The sequence below is a fragment of the Dendrobates tinctorius genome, unplaced genomic scaffold (genome assembly GCF_039654945.1).
Source record: "Dendrobates tinctorius isolate UK_male_01 unplaced genomic scaffold, ASM3965494v1 ptg000378l, whole genome shotgun sequence".
Classification (NCBI taxonomy): domain Eukaryota; kingdom Metazoa; phylum Chordata; class Amphibia; order Anura; family Dendrobatidae; genus Dendrobates; species Dendrobates tinctorius.
Genome location: NW_027362044.1, coordinates 420961 through 439846, shown reverse-complemented (window position 1 = coordinate 439846; position 18886 = coordinate 420961). Strand labels below are relative to the sequence as shown.

The 18886-nt window shown below is 47.3% G+C and overlaps 1 protein-coding gene across 5 annotated transcripts in view; it reads right to left on the bottom strand.

Moving 5' to 3' along the window:
- The window catches only part of RECQL4 (RecQ like helicase 4), a 268983-nt gene that overhangs the window by 216151 nt on the left and 33946 nt on the right, over positions 1-18886 (bottom strand). For all 5 annotated transcript variants that reach the window (XM_073563098.1, XM_073563093.1, XM_073563095.1 and 2 more), the window contains one exon: positions 4660-4797. In XM_073563098.1, coding sequence (XP_073419199.1) covers positions 4660-4797 — 138 coding nt within the window. The remainder of the gene's footprint in view (positions 1-4659; positions 4798-18886) is intronic.

The following is an 18886-nucleotide window of genomic DNA, read 5'->3' as shown; positions in this document are numbered from 1 at the left end:
ATAATGAAGTTTCATATCTTAATCCACTTTATTTTGTAATTGACTGTATATACTGTAGCTGTCTCTTTGTACCATCTTTTGTACTTTTGTAAACACTGCATATTCTTTTCGAGTAAAATCTAAAACATTTACTAGTTCCGTTCTCCTTGCACTATAAACTTATCAGTACGTCTCTGTGCTAAATTCACGCTACCTAGTGGTTTGGCTCCTGACCCAATAATGATTTTTATGTAGAACCAGGAGCTGGTAGCAGCAAAGCGTGTTCTGGGGTATTTGGGAGATTCTGGCAGTTTCTGGGTGTAATTCTTGCCTGAGCCTGGGGATATATATACCGCCCTCACTGCAGAGTGCCCAATAGCCAGTACACAGCAAGGCAGCCTTTCTGATGACTACTTATCCTAGGTGTAGCTCCCTGACTGACTTGAGGGTAAGGGGGCACCAGATAGCTGCAAGTTCCAAACCGGAACTGGAAAGTGGGATAGAATAAATCCCTGACGAACTGGGGGGCAAATACACCCCCCCAGTTCATATAAAATTATATTATATACCCATATACACACACACATACATACATAAATGGTATAGGAGAGGGGAAACCTGTATATCCATGGAACAACACTAATATATATAACTAGCTATGAACCCGTTCTACGCCCGGGTGGCGAGCATTTTTATTGGTATATGGTCTCCCATCCTGGTATGTGCTGCCCTCCTCCTATCCTGGTATGCATTGCACCCCTTATCCCTATCCTGGTATGCATGGTCCCCTCACCACCCAATCCTGGTATGCATGGTACCCCCTCATTCCTATCCTGGTATGCATGGTACCCCCTTATCCCTATCCTGGTATGTATGGTCCCCTCACCCCCCAAATCTAGGTATGCATGGCCCCCTCACCCCCCAAATCCAGGTATGCATGGCCCCCTCACCCCCCAAATCCAGGTATGCATGGCCCCCTCACCCCCCAAATCCAGGTATGCATGGTCCTCACCCCTCAAACCTGGTATGCATGGTCCCCTCACCCCCCAAATCCAGGTATGCATGGCCCCCTCACCCCCCAAATCCTGGTATGCATGGTCCTCTCACCCCTCAAACCTGGTATGCATGGTCCCCTTACCCCTCCTATCCTGGTATGCATGGTCCCCTTACCCCTCCTATCCTGGTATGCATGGTCCCCTCACTCCCCAATCTTGGTATGCATGGTCTCCTCATCCCTATCTTGGTATGCATGGTCTCCTCATCCCTATCTTGGTATGCATGGTCTCCTCATCCCTATCTTGGTATGCATGGTCTCCTCATCCCTATCTTGGTATGCATGGTCTCCTCATCCCTATCTTGGTATGCATGGTCTCCTCATCCCTATCTTGGTATGCATGGTCTCCTCATCCCTATCTTGGTATGCATGGTCTCCTCATCCCTATCTTGGTATGCATGGTCTCCTCATCCCTATCTTGGTATGCATGGTCTCCTCATCCCTATCTTGGTATGCATGGTCTCCTCATCCCTATCTTGGTATGCATGGTCTCCTCATCCCTATCTTGGTATGCATGGTCTCCTCATCCCTATCTTGGTATGCATGGTCTCCTCATCCCTATCTTGGTATGCATGGTCTCCTCATCCCTATCTTGGTATGCATGGTCTCCTCATCCCTATCTTGGTATGCATGGTCTCCTCATCCCTATCTTGGTATTCATGGTCTCCTCATCCCTATCCTGGTATGAATGGTCCTCTCATACCCCCCCATCCTGGTATGCATGGTCCTCTCACCCCCCTATCCTGGTATGCATGCTATCCCCCACCCCTAATATGCATGGTCCCCTCACTCCCCCAATCCTGGCATGCATGGTCCCCTCACCCTCCTTTCCTGGTATGCAAGGTCCCCTCACCCCCCTTACCCTGGTATGCAAGGTCCCCTCACCCCCCCAATCCAGGTATGCATGGTCCCCTCACCCCCCCAATCCTAGTATGCATAGTCCCCTCACCCCCCCCCAATCCTGGTATGCATGGTCCCCTCATCCTCCCTTCCTGGTATGCAAGGTCCACTCACCCCCCTCTCCTATGCATGGTCCCCTCACCCCTCCAATCCTGGTATGCATGCTCCCCTCACCCCCCCTTCCTGGTATGCAAGGTCCCCTCACCCACCTTATCCTTGTATTCAAGGTCCCCTCACCCCCCTTATCCTGATATGCATGGTTCCCTCACCCCCCTTTCTTGGTATGCAAGGTCCCCTTCACCCCCCTTTTCCTAATATGCATGGTTATCTCACCCCCCTTATCCTGATATACAGGGTCCCCTCTCCCCCCTTTCTTGGTATGCAAGGTCCCCTCACCCCCCTTATCCTAATATGCATGGTCCCCTCACCCCCTTTATCCTGATACACATGGTCCCCTCTCCCCTATTAAACTACACACATACAAAAAAAAAAAAAAAAATTTATACTCACCCTTCTTTCCTGTGTTCCAGCGCTGTCACGTTCTGCTGGAGGCCGGGGGAGGAGTCTGGCGCCGGAGTACGCGCATGCCCATAGCGTTGTCCGGCGCCATATTGCTGAAGACACACTGCAAATCTGTCTTCAGTAACATGGCGCAGGATCGCGCTACGCGCATGCGCGATTCTGGCCGCACTCCTGCCCCGGTCTCCGGCTGAAGAGAAGCGGCAACGCTCCTCCCGGTCAGGTAAGTATGGCGCCAGAGATGGCGGTATGCAATGTGTACTGTACCGCCATCTCCGGCGCCATACACACTCCTCACCGCTGGATGCCTCATTCTGTCTAGAGCCAGACTGCGCAGGCGAGTCGCGCTTGCGCAGTCTATAAAGGCTTCGGACAGAGTGACGCTTAGCGTGTTATATTATAGATAAGTGTATGTATATATATATATATATATGTATAAGTGTATACGCATACATACAGTATATACACACATATATATGCACATACACTTATATACAGTTGTGGCCAAAAGTATTGACACCCCTGCAATTCTGTCAGATAATACTCAGTTTCTTCCTGAAAATGATTGCAAACACAAATTCTTTGGTATTATCTTCATTTGTTTTAAATGAAAAAACACAAAAAAGAATGAAGCAAAAAGCAAAACATTAATCATTTCACACAAAACTCCAAAAATGGGCCAGACAAAAGTATTGGCACCCTCAGCCTAATACTTGGTTGCACAACCTTTAAGCAAAATAACTGCGACCAACCGCTTCCGGTAACCATCAATGAGTTTCTTACAATGCTCTGCTGGAATTTTAGACCATTCTTCTATGGCAAACTGCTCCAGGTCCCTGATATTAGAAGGGTGCCTTCTCCAAACTGCCATTTTTAGATCTCTCCACAGGTGTTCTATGGGATTCAGGTCTGGACTCATTGCTGGCCACCTTAGAAGTCTCCAGTGCTTTCTCTCAAACCATTTTCTAGTGCTTTTTGAAGTGTGTTTTGGGTCATTGTCCTGCTGGAAGACCCATGACCTCTGAGGGAGACCCAGCTTTCTCACACTGGGCCCTACATTATGCTGCAAAATTTGTTGGTAGTCTTCAGACTTCATAATGCCATGCACACAGTCAAGCAGTCCAGTGCCAGAGGCAGCAAAGCAACCCCAAAACATCAGGGAACCTCCGCCATGTTTGACTGTAGGGACCGTGTTCTTTTCTTTGAATGCCCGTTTTTCTCCTGTAAACTCTATGTTGATGCCTTTGCCCCAAAAGCTCTACTTTTGTCTCATCTGACCAGACAACATTCTTCCAAAACGTTTTAGGCTTTTTCAGGTAAGTTTTGGCAAACTCCAGCCTGGCTTTTTTATTTCTCGGGGTAAGAAGTGGGGTCTTCCTGGGTCTCCTACCATACAGTCCCTTTTCATTCAGACGCCGATGGATAGTACGGGTTGACACTGTTGTACCCTCGGACTGCAGGGCAGCTTGAACTTGTTTGGATGTTAGTCGAGGTTCTTTATCCAACATCCGCACAATCTTGTGTTGAAATCTCTTGTCAATTGTTCTTTTCCGTCCACATCTAGGGAGGTTAGCCACAGCGCCATGGGCTTTACACTTCTTGATGACACTGCGCACGGTAGACACAGGAACATTCAGGTCTTTGGAGATGGACTTGTAGCCTTGAGATTGCTCATGCTTCCTCACAATTTGGTTTCTCAAGTCCTCAGACAGTTCTTTGGTCTTCTTTCTTTTCTCCATGCTCAATGTGGTACACACAAGGACACAGGACAGAGGTTGAGTCAACTTTAATCCATGTCAACTGGCTGCAAGTGTGATTTAGTTATTGCCAACACCTGTTAGGTGCCACAGGTAAGTTACAGGTGCTGTTAATTACACAAATTAGAGAAGCATCACATGATTTTTCGAACAGTGCCAATACTTTTGTCCACCCTCTTTTTTATGTTTGGTGTGGAATTATATCCAATTTGGCTTTAGGACAATTCTTTTCGTGTTTCTTCATTTAAGACAAATTAAATGAAGATAATAATAACAAAGAATTTGTGTTTGCAATCATTTTCAGGAAGAAACTAAGTATTATCTGACAGAATTGCAGGGGTGTCAATACTTTTGGCCACAACTATATATTCGTGTTGCTCGATGGATATTCAGGTTTCCCCCCCCCCCCAACACCACATACGCCGGTATATGATGAGTCTCGGCATTTACCTTTAAGGCTCCTCCTGAATTGCTTTTAATCTTCATTCCAAAGTACTGGACTGATGACTTCAGGGATTCGCGCTCCTCTGCCGACATCTGTGGAGTCACGCTGGCGCGATTAAGATGGCGTCCCCACGAGTCTGTGTCCTGAAGAGAGCACAATACAGAACACTGAAATGCCAGCATCCCCGACCAGAGAAGGCCCCCACCGGGCAGTCCGTATACACGGAGCAGAGAAGGTCTCCCCTCCCGCTGGGCTGTCACTGTATACTGGGCAGAGAGGCCTCCCCTCCCGCTGGGCTGCCTGTCACTGTATACTGGGCAGAGAGGCCCCCCCCCGCTGGGCTGTCACTGTATACTGGGCAGAGAGGCCCCCCCCGCTGGGCTGTCACTGTATACTGGGCAGAGGCCTCCCCTCCCACTGGGCTGTCACTGCATACTGGGCAGAGGCCCCGCCCCGCTGGGCTGTCACTGCATACTGGGCAGAGAGGCCCCCCCCGCTGGGCTGTCACTGCATACTGGGCAGAGAGGCCTCCCCTCCCGCTGGGCTGTCACTGTATACTGGGCAGAGAGGCCTCCCCTCCCACTGGGCTGTCACTGTATACTGGGCAGAGGCCCCCCCGCTGGGCTGTCACTGTATACTGGGCAGAGAGGCCCCCCCCGCTGGGCTGTCACTGTATACTGGGCAGAGAGGCCTCCCCTCCCGCTGGGCTGTCACTGTATACTGGGCAGAGAGGCCTCCCCTCCCGCTGGGCTGTCACTGTATACTGGGCAGAGAGGCCCCCTCCGCTGGGCTGTCACTGTATACTGGGCAGAGAGGCCCCCCCCGCTGGGCTGTCACTGTATACTGGGCAGAGAGGCCCCCCCCCGCTGGGCTGTCACTGTATACTGGGCAGAGAGGCCCCCCCCCGCTGGAATGTCACTGTATACTGGGCAGAGAGGCCCCCCCGCTGGGCTGTCACTGTATACTGGGCAGAGAGGCCCCCCGCTGGGCTGTCACTGTATACTGGGCAGAGGCCCCCCCGCTGGGCTGTCACTGTATACTGGGCAGAGAGGCCACCTGTCACTGTATACTGGGCAGAGAGCCCCCCCCCCCCCACTGGGCTGTCACTGTATACTGGGCAGAGAGGCCTGTAAACTGTACTTCAGGTTACGTCCGGTTTTCTCAGGTACAGAGAAGCAATGTGTGGGGATAGTAATCTTGTTCCTCCAGGGGGACCCCCAAGCGTGGGACCTCTCTCGCCTGTCTGACTTTCAGTCGCTTCAGATGGTGGAGGGATTTTTTCAGGCACTGGGCCTCATTTATGATGACCCCGATCGTGTCTCCTTAGCAGAGTCCACACTGCGCCAACTTCAGCAAGGAGACTGGCCAGCAGACGAATATTGCTCAGAGTTTCGGTGGTGGGACACAGATACCAAGTGGAACGACCCCGCACTCCGTAGTCAGTTCTTTGAGGGGCTTACAGCAAGGGTGTATGCTCTGTAGGAGTCTCCTGATTCCCTTGAGGCGGCTGCTTAAGGCTGTGTTCACACAGCGGTTTTTTAGCGGTTTTTACTGCGGTTTTCGCTATAAAACCGCTAAAAATAAGCTGCAGTCATTTCTATGCATTTTGCACTTTTTGTGCATATTGATGCGTTTTTTTACCGCGAAAAAAACGCATTGCGGTAAAAAACGCAGCATGCTCATTAATTTTGCGGATTTTCCCCGTTTTAGGCCTCTTCCATGCGGTTTTAAACCGCTGCGGAAAAAAACGCATCAAAACTGCGCAAAAAATGCAAGCGGAAAAATAGGTGCGGTTTCTGGGAAGGGATTCAGGTTTTTGAGAAGAAAATTTCTGCAACGTGTGAACTTAGCCTTACCGCATACCTTTAGGATCCATAATGTATTTCATCGTTCGTTCCTCAAAAAATATGTTGCATCTTCAGTACCTTCACCTCTACCACCGTCTCCTGTCATTGTCAATGGAAATCTGGAGTTTCAGATTGCAAAGATCTTGGATTCTCGTCTTGTTCATCAGTCGCTTCAGTATCTGGTACATTGGAGGGGATATGGTCCTGTGGAGATGATGTGGGAACCAGCATCTGATGTTCATGCATCCAGACTGGCCCGGGCTTTTCACGTGGCACAACCCAAACAAGCCTGGTCCTGAGGTCCCTCGTATTAGAGGTGGAGCTGTCACAGGGTTACCGTAACAGTGTGTCTATCAGTGATCAAAATGAACCAATAGGAAAAATTTCCTATTATTGCGGGTCGATCTCAGCAGGCGATCTGCGCATGTGCCCGCCATTTTCTTCCAGGGAGAAGACGTGATGGGACAGGATCGGGGAATGCAGAAGGGTCCAGGGACACTGAAGGTACTGGAAGCGGGGGGGTGCTCGATCATATCAGAAGAGAGAAATGAAGGCTGTGTGCACACGTTAAGGATTTTGATGCGTTTCCGCAGCGTTTTTGGATGCACGGAATTGCATCAAATCCGCAGTGTAGTACAATACCAATGATAGTCAATGGGAATTTGAGATTTGCTGTGCACATGCTGCGGAAAAATCCATGCGGGTTTTTCTCCGCAGCATGTCAATTCTTTGTGCGGAAAGGCAGCGTTTCTGCAGCCATTGACTACTTTATACACTAAGTAAGGCAAACCCGCACAATAAAAAACGCATGACAATCCGCATCAAATCCGCAAGCATTTTGCCCTGGGTTTTCTGCCAAAGGATGCAGATTCTGTGCGGAAAATTCTGCAGGCCAATCCACAACGGGTGTACAAACTCTAAGGCTATGTGCCCACGTAGCATTTAAAACCTGACACCTGAAACCGGACTCCTTCCCAGAAAACGCAAGCTTTTTTCCGCGGTTATTGCGTTTTTCCCGCGATTTTCACGTGCAGAATTCAAGTACTTTCCAAGCGATTTGAAGCATCGCTTGGAAAGTGATTGACGAGTGTGACCAACCTGTCAAACAGTGATTGACAAATGTGACCAACTTTTTTACTTTTTAGGCTGCCTATGCGGCATCAATATTAAAAGATAGAATGTTAAAAATACTAAAAAAAAAAAAATAAAAAAATCGTGATATTCTCACCTTCCGACGTCCCGCGCAGCCTTCTCGGGCCTCAGCGATGCTCCCGTTCCCAGTAATGCCTTGCGAGACCATTCATGACGAGGTCTCGCGTTACTGTAGCGGTCTCGCGAGGAATAGGGACCGCTACAGTATCGCGGGACGTGACGTCATCAAAGGACTCGCAAGGCATTACTGGGAACACGAGCATCGCTGAGGCCCGGGAAGGCTGCGCAGGACACCGGAAGGTGAATATAACCCGATTTTTTTTATTCTTTTTTACAGGGATATGGTACCCAGGGCCTGGAGGACAGTCTTCTCTCCTCCAGGCCATGGGTACCATCCGCACATGAGCCGCTCACTTTGTGCATGGTGGGCATAGCCACATGCGGGAAGTAAGCGGATCTCATGCATTCCTATGGGTGCGGAATCTCGGCAATTCTTTGCAGAATTGCGGCGATGCCGCAAAAAGAATGAGCATGCTGCGTTTTTTTCCGCGATGCGATTCCGCTGCAGAAGAAAACGAAGCATTAGCACAGCATGTGCGGAATGCCAAAGGAATGCATGGGGTGCGTTCAGTATGAGTTTAAGCGTTTTCGCGCCGAAAATCGTGGCAAAAACGCAACGTGGGCACACAGCCTTAAAGGGGAAAATGGACTTTTTGTGGTCGTTATTCCGTAACGGTGATCGCAACACTGTGGTTGGTAAAAACCAAAACAGATGCATGCATCGGGGAGTGGAGGTAGGGGAATAAATAAAAATAGAAAAGGATTACAAACACTTACAAACCAAACAACAGTCACTGATAACTCCTCCAACTCTCCTTCTCATATGTACTCCTCTCCCACTGATAGCCATGCAGAAAATACTAGCTCTGACAAGGATTTGTATCAGAGCCCAGATTGTAAGGGAAAGGAGTGGCTAACCGAGCTCAGCTGTGAGCATAGGGATTTCCAACATGGCTGATTTACCCTTGTTCTGCCAGAAAAAAAACATTTAAAAATGAAGTGGTGCTTCTTCTCAGCGGAGGAGTAGGAGCAATCAGACGCTGTGGTCTTCTGGCTCCACACTGTCGCGGTAACTGTGACACATACAGTATTATCACTGTCTAGCACGTTATGGAGTTACAGGAGCTCGGCAGACACAGAGCGGATTGTTTCGCTGTCCCAGCAGCTTCAGAGCAGGACGGCTGGGTTATTGCTAATCACTAGCAGCATAATTACCAATGTACATAGCAGCCCAGCATCCTACCCCTAGCTGAGCAGCTCTAGTGTTACAGAGCACAGACTGCTGCTCACTTTCCCTTGGTACAATGCGTCACTTGGGAGAGTGACGTCTGCAGAGCAGAGCAGCTTGGCGTTTCCCCTGGAGGCGACTTTAGCTGAAGCCATCTCAGTTAGGTGAGAGGCTCGTGCCAAGAAAGGGAATTCATCCCACTTGGCATTTATGATTTGTCAAAATTATATTTTTACTCATGCTTTTAAGTTAAATTAAAAAAATTAGTGATAGTTTCACTTTAAGCACCCTCATTTTGCACAGGTCTTCGCTTACAAAATTTCTTACATCTGTGGAACCCTTTATCGCCGACACTTATTATCGATGGCAATTCAGAATTTCAGGGAGTGAGAATCATTGATTTCCATAAAGTTCGCAGCTCTGTACAGAACATAGAACCAGGGCTGTGGAGTCGGAAACTGAGTCAGAGCCCATTTTGGAGTCAGTATAAAATGGACCGACTCCAAAAATATATAATAAATTGGGTACAGTAGTTCAATGCAGTTCGTGGGGAATATTTTTTTAATAAGAATTTGGGAAAGTTATTATTATGCATTTATATAGCGCCATTTATTCCATGGCGCTTTACATGAGAAAAGGGGAAAATATAGACAAGTATAATAAACATGTGTAAGACAAGGGACACACAAGTACATAAGGAGAGGGGACCCTGCCCGCGAGGGCTCACAGTCTACAGGGATGGGTGAGGATACAGTAGGAGAGGGTAGAGCAGGTCATGCGGTGGTTCAGTAGACCGAGGATCATTGCAGGCTGTAGGCTTGTTATGAAAAGTCCTATAAATATCTGTCCTATTCCTGATCTAAGGTGTAGACTTTGCTGAGATGAATCTGTGCTGCAGATTATGTTCATGATGAGTAGTTTAGCTCCTCCTCTACAGATAAGGGGAAAAAATAAATACAGGGAAGGAATGCCTGCATTCATCTCAGAACTTCTGGAGTGAACAGGAAAGCAGGATTAAGGCAAGTACTTCCTAAAGCGTATCTAAACTTTCAATAAACTGTGCATAAATCAATAGTCCAGTATATGCGGTCTCTGTATGCTTGATGTTTTAGTTTGTTTTTCCTCTTAGCTCCTGTTTGGAGAAATTAGCTGCTTTGGTGACATATACACTATGAGGGGAAAAAGCGGTTTATAACATCTCAGTTTTAGAAATACCATAACATGATCAATGAGGACGTACAGCTCTGGCAAAAATTAAGAGACCACTGCAAAATGTTCAGTTTGTCTGATTTTTCTCTTTTATACGTATAGTTTTGACTAAATTGTAAATTGCTCTTATTTATAAACTGCTGACATCATGTCTCCGAATTTCCAAGCATTAAAATTTTTCAGAAAATGAGAAATGTTTAAGATAAGAAAAAAAATGCAGTGCTTGCAGATCTCAAATAATGCTAAGAAAAAAAGTTCATAATCATTTAGAAACAATACTAATGTTTTAACTCCGGAAGAGTTCAGAAATCAATATTTTGTGGAATACCATGATTGTTAATCCCAGCTTTCATGCGTCTTGGCTGCTTTCCACCAGTCTCTCACACGAATTTTGGGTGACCTTATGCCACTCCTGGTACACACATGTAAGCTGTTCTTCTTTGTTTGACAGCTTGTGACTATCCATCTTCCTCCTAATTACATTCCAGAGGTTTTCAATGGGGTTCAGGTGTGGAGATTGGGCTGTCCATGACAAGGATTTGAAGTGGTGGTCCTTCATCCACACATGGATTGACCTAGCTGTGTGCCATGGCGCATTGTCCTGCTGGAAAAAAAAAAAAGTCCTCAGAGATGGGGAACATTGCCTGAGCAGAAGAAATCAACCGTTTTTCCAGGATAACCTTGTAAGCAGCTTAATTCAGACGTCGTTCGCAAAGATTAACCTGCCCAATTCCAGCCTTGCTGAAGCATCCCCAGATCAACACCGATCCTCCATCAAATTTCACAGTGGGTGCAAGACACTGTGGCTTGTATGCCTCTCCAGGTCTCTGTCTTTCCATTAGACAACCAGGTGTTGGGCACAACTGAAAATTAGACTCATCAGAGAAGATTACCTTACTCCAGTCCTCCATGGTCCAATCCTTATGGTCTTTGGCAACTTCAGCCTGGCTCTCCTTTGCTTCTCATTGATGAAAGGCTTTTTTTCCTAGTTTACATGACTTGAGCACTGCCTCTAGGAGCTGGTTACGAACTATTCTTGCCGTGCACTTCACCCCAGCTGCCATTTGCCATTCCTTTTGTAGGTCACTTCATGTCATCCTGCTGTTGCTGAATGACATTCAAATAAGATGACTGTCATCCCGGTCAGTGGAGAGTCGTTTTCGCCCTCTTGACAGACTGTAGTTTTGCTGTCCCCAACTTCTGCTGATTGACCTTGATCCTTGACTGTCGTCTTAGAAATTTTAAGGATGGAGGCAACATGACGCTTACTGTATCACTCTGTTAGTAAAGCCAGAATTGAGCCATTTTTTTCCTCACTCAAGACTTTTCTTTTCAACTCCTTTGGCATGGTTAAAAGTTATTTTTTCATGCCTACTACTTTTGGGATATTACTAGCACTTGTTTTGCCATCCAACACCACAGCAGGGTCTTTTTTTCAAACTTTCCTTCGTTAAATAAGATTTGGTTCAGGTGATCACCTAATCAGAAGCACATTAAGTAGCATGAGATGTCATCTGGTTAAAATTCAACTGACACTGGAATGGAATGGCTGTCTGACATCTAGAGAAGCGGATTTTTGTAAAGCTGTGCAGTGGGCTCCTAATTTTTGCCAGAGCTGTATATAATTGTGTGTGTGTGTGTGTTCTGGAATATGATTCAGCACAAACATGCTCCCTCCCTCCTCCCCTCATCATAGACTGTGAAGAAATATGTGAGCTGTGCCACGAGACAAGCCTGACATTGCAAGTTCAGACTAAAGCTATCTAACATATTTACTAACTTTATACTTCTCATCTGTTCTATTGATTTATGCAAAGATTGTTTTCTTTCTATCCTAAGTTATACAGTGCATGATTCCCTATTCTTGCAAGAAATTCAATATACCTTTTTTTTTTACAGGACAACATTTTGAGAGCGAATTTACATAATTACAAAATGTCTAAGCATCTTATGAAGTCAGCTGTATTTGAGCATTTCACAGTGACTTAAAGATAAACATTGTATGTCAGTGTATAAATGACCCAGATGCCAACATCAGTGCATACTCAGGCAGTTATAAAAATGTTCCTTCAAGAGCTTCCAATCCAAAAAGACACTTACAACGCTGCCATCCTGAAGTTTACAAAGCTGTGATTGAAAAAGATCACAGCAGCACCAAAAAACTAGAGCCCAGCACTTTCCGCCAGGCAAAGGAGGAGGAAAAAGCGCCTCAAAAATCAGTTACAAGATATTTTAAGTCACAAAGTTACTGTAACAGCAGATGTTTAAAAGACAGCTCATCGAGTGATTATTTGTACAACCAGCTTTTACAGCTCTTAATAGAGAAATGGCTGCAAACTTGGAGTTTCTCTGGGAAGAGAAAGTATTAAAAAATTAGTGATTGAAGAAGCCCTTAACCAAAAGGAAGATCTTAAAAAGATTCTCGAGACGCTTTGCGTTTCTCAAAATGGATGCCTGCACACGTCACAGAGTGAACTATTTTGCTATAGACGTTCAAGAGGTTTGTGACAACACAAAAATTGTTACTAAGACGCTGGCAGTAAAAGATACTAAAGCTCATCACAGCAGCCAGTTTCTCCAGACCTTAGTGGAAAAAGTTCTGCAAGATTATTGACTCACAAAAGAGAACAGATTCTTGCTATTGTTGTAACTGATAATGCTTCACACATAAGTATAATTACACTGATGAATGAGAATAATGAAGGTGAACAGCAGCTAGAAGAACGTTTCACATTCAGTATGTTGGAGATGGAAGGCCACAGTCCTGTTCCCATAACGGAGGAACAAACAGATATAACTACAGAAGAACAGCAAAATGATTCTTTACAATTAGATGATCTTGCTGAAGCTGCTTCACACCTCGTTTCTATTCATCACTTGGGCTGTGTTGTGCACACGTTGCAGCTGCCAATAAGAGATAGTCTGCAAGAGGGACATACTGGAACTCTGATTAGCAAAGTGAGGAAATTGGCTATTGCTGCCAGAACCCCTAAAATTGATTCCATCTTGAAGACACGTGCTGGAAAAGGGGCAACTGTGGATCAAGCCACTCAGTGGGGCAGCACCTATTTAATGATTGAGCGATTGCTTGAGCTGAAACCCTTCCTCGCCGATATGGCCAACCCTCGGGTACCACTACATGAAGGTTGTAACGGGGTCTACTAAGCTGGGGTACCTCTTTCAGTACCACCCCGTGTTTTCGGAGGTCCGCTCTGCGTTGGCTGGAGTCTGAATGAATGACGCTGGCTGGAATTCCTTTGTTACATGGGCACATACAAAAGATCACTGCTTCTCCATGTATTTCCAGTCTGACACTTTACTCACAGGACACAGAATATATCACACAGATACAGAGGGCAGGCCAATAGAAAAGCAGCAGGCCAGACATTACAAAAGCCGCAGGTGGCCGAAGCCTGCCGATGTTTACTGTGGGAATTACAAAGGTGGGGGGAGGGCGGACAAAAGGAGAATATAGTGTCCCCCTCTGCCCAGGGGCGCAGCCTGTGAACTGATGCATTAGGGACATGCATCTCACATGGAACCTATTATACATGCATATAACTGCACAACATATTCTGGGTGCTGAGTGGTTCTGTAAAACGGCTCCCCTTTTCAGCGACGCGATCGGCATACACAGTCTGATCCTCAACGGATCAGTTTGGGGATGACCGAAGTTTATGGGGTTGGTACAAGTTCCGTTTGTCAACAGTCCATTGGCATTACCGTTTTGTTTTCCGGGTCTGTGGTGGATGGTGAAGTCCAGAGGTTGTAGGGCTAAACTCCACCGCAGCAATCTGGCGTTGTTTCCGGAGACCCGATTAATGCCTCTTTCAGACATCCGGTGTCAGGGGTCCGGCGGCGTGCGGCGAAAAGCCGGGCCGCCGGATCCGGCCTGCAGCGGTGACACCGGATGTACATGCGGCGCCTGATGCGGCTTGGAGGACATTTAAAGGAGCCGCAGCACCGGGGGACGAGAGTCAGCCGGAGAGAGATCGGGAGGTGAGAGCAGCCAAAGAGAGACAGCGGGGGACGAGAGAGCAGCCAGAGAGACAGCGGGGGACGAGAGAGCAGCCAGAGAGACAGCGGGGGACGAGAGAGCAGCCAGAGAGACAGCGGGGGACGAGAGAGCCAGCCAAAGAAAGGTATAAAGCGTATGGAGAGAGAGGGAGAGAGAAGGGGAGGGGGAGAGAGATGCGCGCCGGGCACTTGTGGGGTTAAAACTCAGTGCCCGGGCATGCGCTGTTGAAAAAGCCGGTTCGGCGATGCAAAAAAACGTTGCAGCCAACGTTTTTTGCAGACGCCAGATGGCGCATGTTTGCCGTATCCGGCAAAACCCGGAGGCGCCGCATGTCCTTCAGGCACGATGCGGCGATCATTACATTCTATGTGAAAAAAACGGATCCGGTTTTCACAATTTTCGCTGCATCATGCCGGATTTAAAAAAACGGATGTGTGAAAGTAGCCCAAGCCAGAGTAGTGGATTATGGTCCATTAGGAGGGAAAACTGTCGTCCATACAAATATGGTTGCGACTTCTTGAGTGCCCATACTACCGCCAGGCACTCCTTCTCAATGGCCGCATAGCTTACTTTACGGGGCAGTAGTTTCCGACTCCGGTAAGCTACCGGGTGTTCTTGGCCATCCGGCCCGACTTGGCTCAGTACTGCCCCCAATCCAAACATAGAAGCGTCTGTGTAAACAAGGAAACGTTTAGTTGGATAGGGTGCGGCCTATACAGGAGTATTGGTGAGGGCGTCCTTTAGTTGGCGGAAGACTTCCTCACACTCTGAGGTCCAGGTTACCTGGCGGGGTTGGTTCTTACGGGTCAGATCAGTGAGGGGCTTGGCTATGCTGCTGTAATTGGGAACAAATCTCCTGTAATACCCCGCTGTCCCTAGAAACGCCATGACCTGGGTTTTAGTGCGTGGGATGGGCCACTTGGCTATGGCCTCAATCTTGGCTGGTTCTGGTCGCTGTTTCCCACTTCCCACCCAATGCCCTAAATACTGAACCTCTGCTTTGCCCACGTGACACTTGCTTGGGTTCAGGGTGATTCCGGCCTGGTGGATCCTGTCCAATACTGTCTCTAGGTGATTTTAATGCTCTTCCCATGTCGCACTGTAGATGGCGATGTCGTCCAGGTAGGCACAAGCATAGTCCTGGAGACCATCCAGAAGCCGGTAAGCCAGTCTTTGGCAGGTCGCCGGGGCATTCTTCATCCCGAATGGCATAACTCAAAACTGGAATAAGCCGAACGGGGTGACAAATGCCGACTTGGGAATAGCGTCAGGACTAAGGGGAATCTGCCAGTAGCCTTTGCATAGATCATAGAATCGTAGAGTTGGAAGGGACCTCCTGGGCCATCTGGTCCAACCCCCTGCTCAAAGCAGGATTCGCTAAATCATCCCAGTCAGATGTCTGTCCAGCCTCTGTTTGAAGACTTCCATTGAAGGAGAACTCACCACTTCTCGTGGCAGCCTGTTCCACTCATTGATCACTCTGTCAAAAAGTTTTTTCTAATATCTAATCTGTGTCTCCTCCCATTCAGTTTCATCCCATTGCTTCTAGTCTTTCCTTGTGCAAATGAGAATAAAGTTGATCCTTCTACAATGTGACAACCCTTTAGATATTTGTAGACAGCTATTAAGTCTCCTCTCAGTCTTCTCTTTTGCAAACTAAACATTCCCAAATCCTGTAACCTTTCCTCATAAGACAGGGTTTGCAGACCGGTCACCATTCTGGTCGCTCTTTTCTGAACTTGCTCCAGTTTGTTGATGTCTTTTTTAAAATGTGGTGCCCAAAACTGGACACAATATTCCAGATGAGGTCTGACCAAAGAGGAGTAGAGGGAAATAATGACTTCACGTGATCTAGACTGTATGCTTCTGTTAATACATCCTAGAATTGCATTTGCCTTTTTTGCTGCTGCATCACACTGTTGACTCATATTCAGTCTGTGATCTATTAGTATACCCAAGTCTTTTTCACATGTGCTGTCACTTAGCCCTATTCCTCCCATTCTATATATGCTTTTTTCATTTTTATTGCCCAGATGTAGTACTTTGCATTTCTCCCTGTTAAAAACCATTCTATTAGTTGCTGCCCACTTCTCCAGTTTATTTAAATCTTTTTGAATCCTCTCTCTCTCTTCTCTAGTATTAGCTATCCCTCCTAGCTTTGTGTCATCAGCAAATTTAATCAGTTTACCCTCAATTCCTTCATCTAAATCGTTGATAAAGATGTTGAACAATACAGGGCCCAGGACAGAGCCCTGTGGTACCCCACTTGAGACATTCTTCCAACTGGATGTGAAGCCATTTACGACCACTCTTTGGGTCCGATCGCTAAGGCTGGTTTCACATTAGCGCTTTTTAAGCGCACGCACGGCCGGGGGTAGCTCCGCCCCCGAGCCGGCTCTCTGCCCGGCGTGCCCGCCCCTTGCTTGTAGCGCCGCCTCCTAGCGGACAGCGGCGCCTGCGATCGGCGCACCCTATCTTTAGCATAGGGTGCGCAGATCGTGCGCAGGCCGTGCGCTAGTTGCGCTTTGACCTGCGCTGCGCACTTTTGACGGTGCGCCGTGCGCGCCAAAATCGAACTGTTCGGATTTTGGCGCGCACGGCGCACCGTCAAAAGTGCGCAGCGCAGGTCAAAGCGCAACTAGCGCACGGCCTGCGCACGATCTGCGCACCTTATGCTAAAGATAGGGTGCGCCGATCGCAGGCGCCGCTGTCCGCTAGGAGGCGGCGCTACAAGCAAGGGGCGGGCACGCCGGGCAGAGAGCCGGCTCGGGGGCGGAGCTACCCCCGGCCGTGCATGCGCTTAAAAAGCGCTAATGTGAAACCAGCCTCAGCCAGTTATGAATCCACCTAACAGTTGCCTTGTCCATTCCATACTTAGTCATTTTTTCAATAAGGATTGTATGAGAGACTTTGTCAAATGCTTTGCTGAAGTCAAGATATACTATATCTACAGCATTTCCTTGATCCACCCAATCAGTGATTCCATCATAGAAGGAAATTAAGTTAGTCTGACATGACTTATTAGTTACAAACCCATGCTGACTCTGTTTAATCACTTCATTCTTATCCAGGTATTGACATACATGTTGTTTAATAATTTGTTCAAAGATCTTTCCTGGTATAGAAGTCAGACTCACCGGCCTATAGTTGCCTGGGTCCACCTTCTTCCCCTTTTTGAAGATAGGAACAACATTTGCTCTTCTCCAGTCTTCTGGCACTTCTCCTGTTCTCCAAGAATTTTCAAAGATTATGGAGAGGGGTTCAAAAATTTCTTCTGCTATCTCCTTCAGTACTCTGGGGTGTAATGCATCTGGACCTGGAGACTTGAATTCATTTAGGTTAGCTAAGTGTTTCCTCACTGTCTGTTTATAGATATCCTGGATTCTTCTATTCCCTTAATAGGACAGTGAATAACAGTTGATGTTACATTTCCTTTCTGAGAGAAAACAGATGCAAAACAGGAATTTAAAAGTTCAGCCTTCTCAACATCCTGTCTTACCATTTCATCATTTTCATCCTGTAAAAATCCTATAGCATCTTTGACTTTTCTTTTACTTTTGATATATCCCCAAAATCCTTTATTTTTGCTTTTGACATCTCTTGCAAGCCTCAATTCATTTTCAGCTTTAGATAATCTGATTTGTGCCCTGCAGGTTCTGCAGACAGCATTATATTCTTCTTTAGATATGCCTCCCTCTTTCCATTTTATAAACATTTTTTTCTTCCTTTTTAGCATGTGCTTAAGTTCTGTGTTCATCCATCCTGGTTTCCTTAAATGCTTCCTATTCTTCCCTCTTTTCGGAATTGTTAACAACTGTGCTTTGAGAATTTCATTTTTCAAGATTTCCCATCCTTCCTGGACATTTTTGTCCTTAAGGATATCCAGCCATTGGATCCCTCCAATTCTCTTTCTGAATCCCTTAAAATCTGCCTTTCTGAAATCTAATCTTGACGTCTGAGTCTTCACAGGTCTTCCGCCTCTAGTTATCCAAAATTCTAAAATAGCATGGTCGCTACCTCCTAGGGTCCCAGACACTTTTACCTCCTCAACCATTTCCTCCCTGTTTATAAGGATTAGATCCAAGGTATGGTGGTGAAATACTTTGCTCCTGCCAGCCAGTCTAACAACTCATCCACACGCGGCATGGGGTATGCATCCGTCACTTTTCTCATTGAGCTTACGATAGTCTACACAACACCGTGTAGTCCCATCCTTTTTGGGCACTAACACTACGGGGGACGCCCAGGGACTGACTCTTCAATGACCTCTAAACGCAGCATCTCTTGTATCTCTTGTCGCATCCTCTCTCGTAAAGACTCAGGGACGCGGAAGGGGTTTTGTCGCAGGGGGGGTCTGATCCTGGGTCTCAACCTTGTGTTGTGCCAGGCGAGTGTACCCTGGTCTCCCCGAAAACATCCTCTGTCGCTGCCTCAACAACTCCTCCGCCTGCTGTCTCTCCCGGGGGCCTAGGTCTTCACCCAAGTGTACCTGGTCCCATGTTTTAGACTGAGTCCTTTCCCCTAAGACATCCGGCAAGGGAAGTCCGGCTAAATCCTCTACTTCAGGTGCACAGATGGCCACTACCTCTTCAGGGAGCTCCCGGTAGGGCTTCAGCATATTCACGTGGAACATGCGGATAACCCTGGGGTCATCACAATCGGCGACATTATAGGTTGTGTCGGCTATTTTCCCCACTACCTGGTAGGGCCCCTGCCAT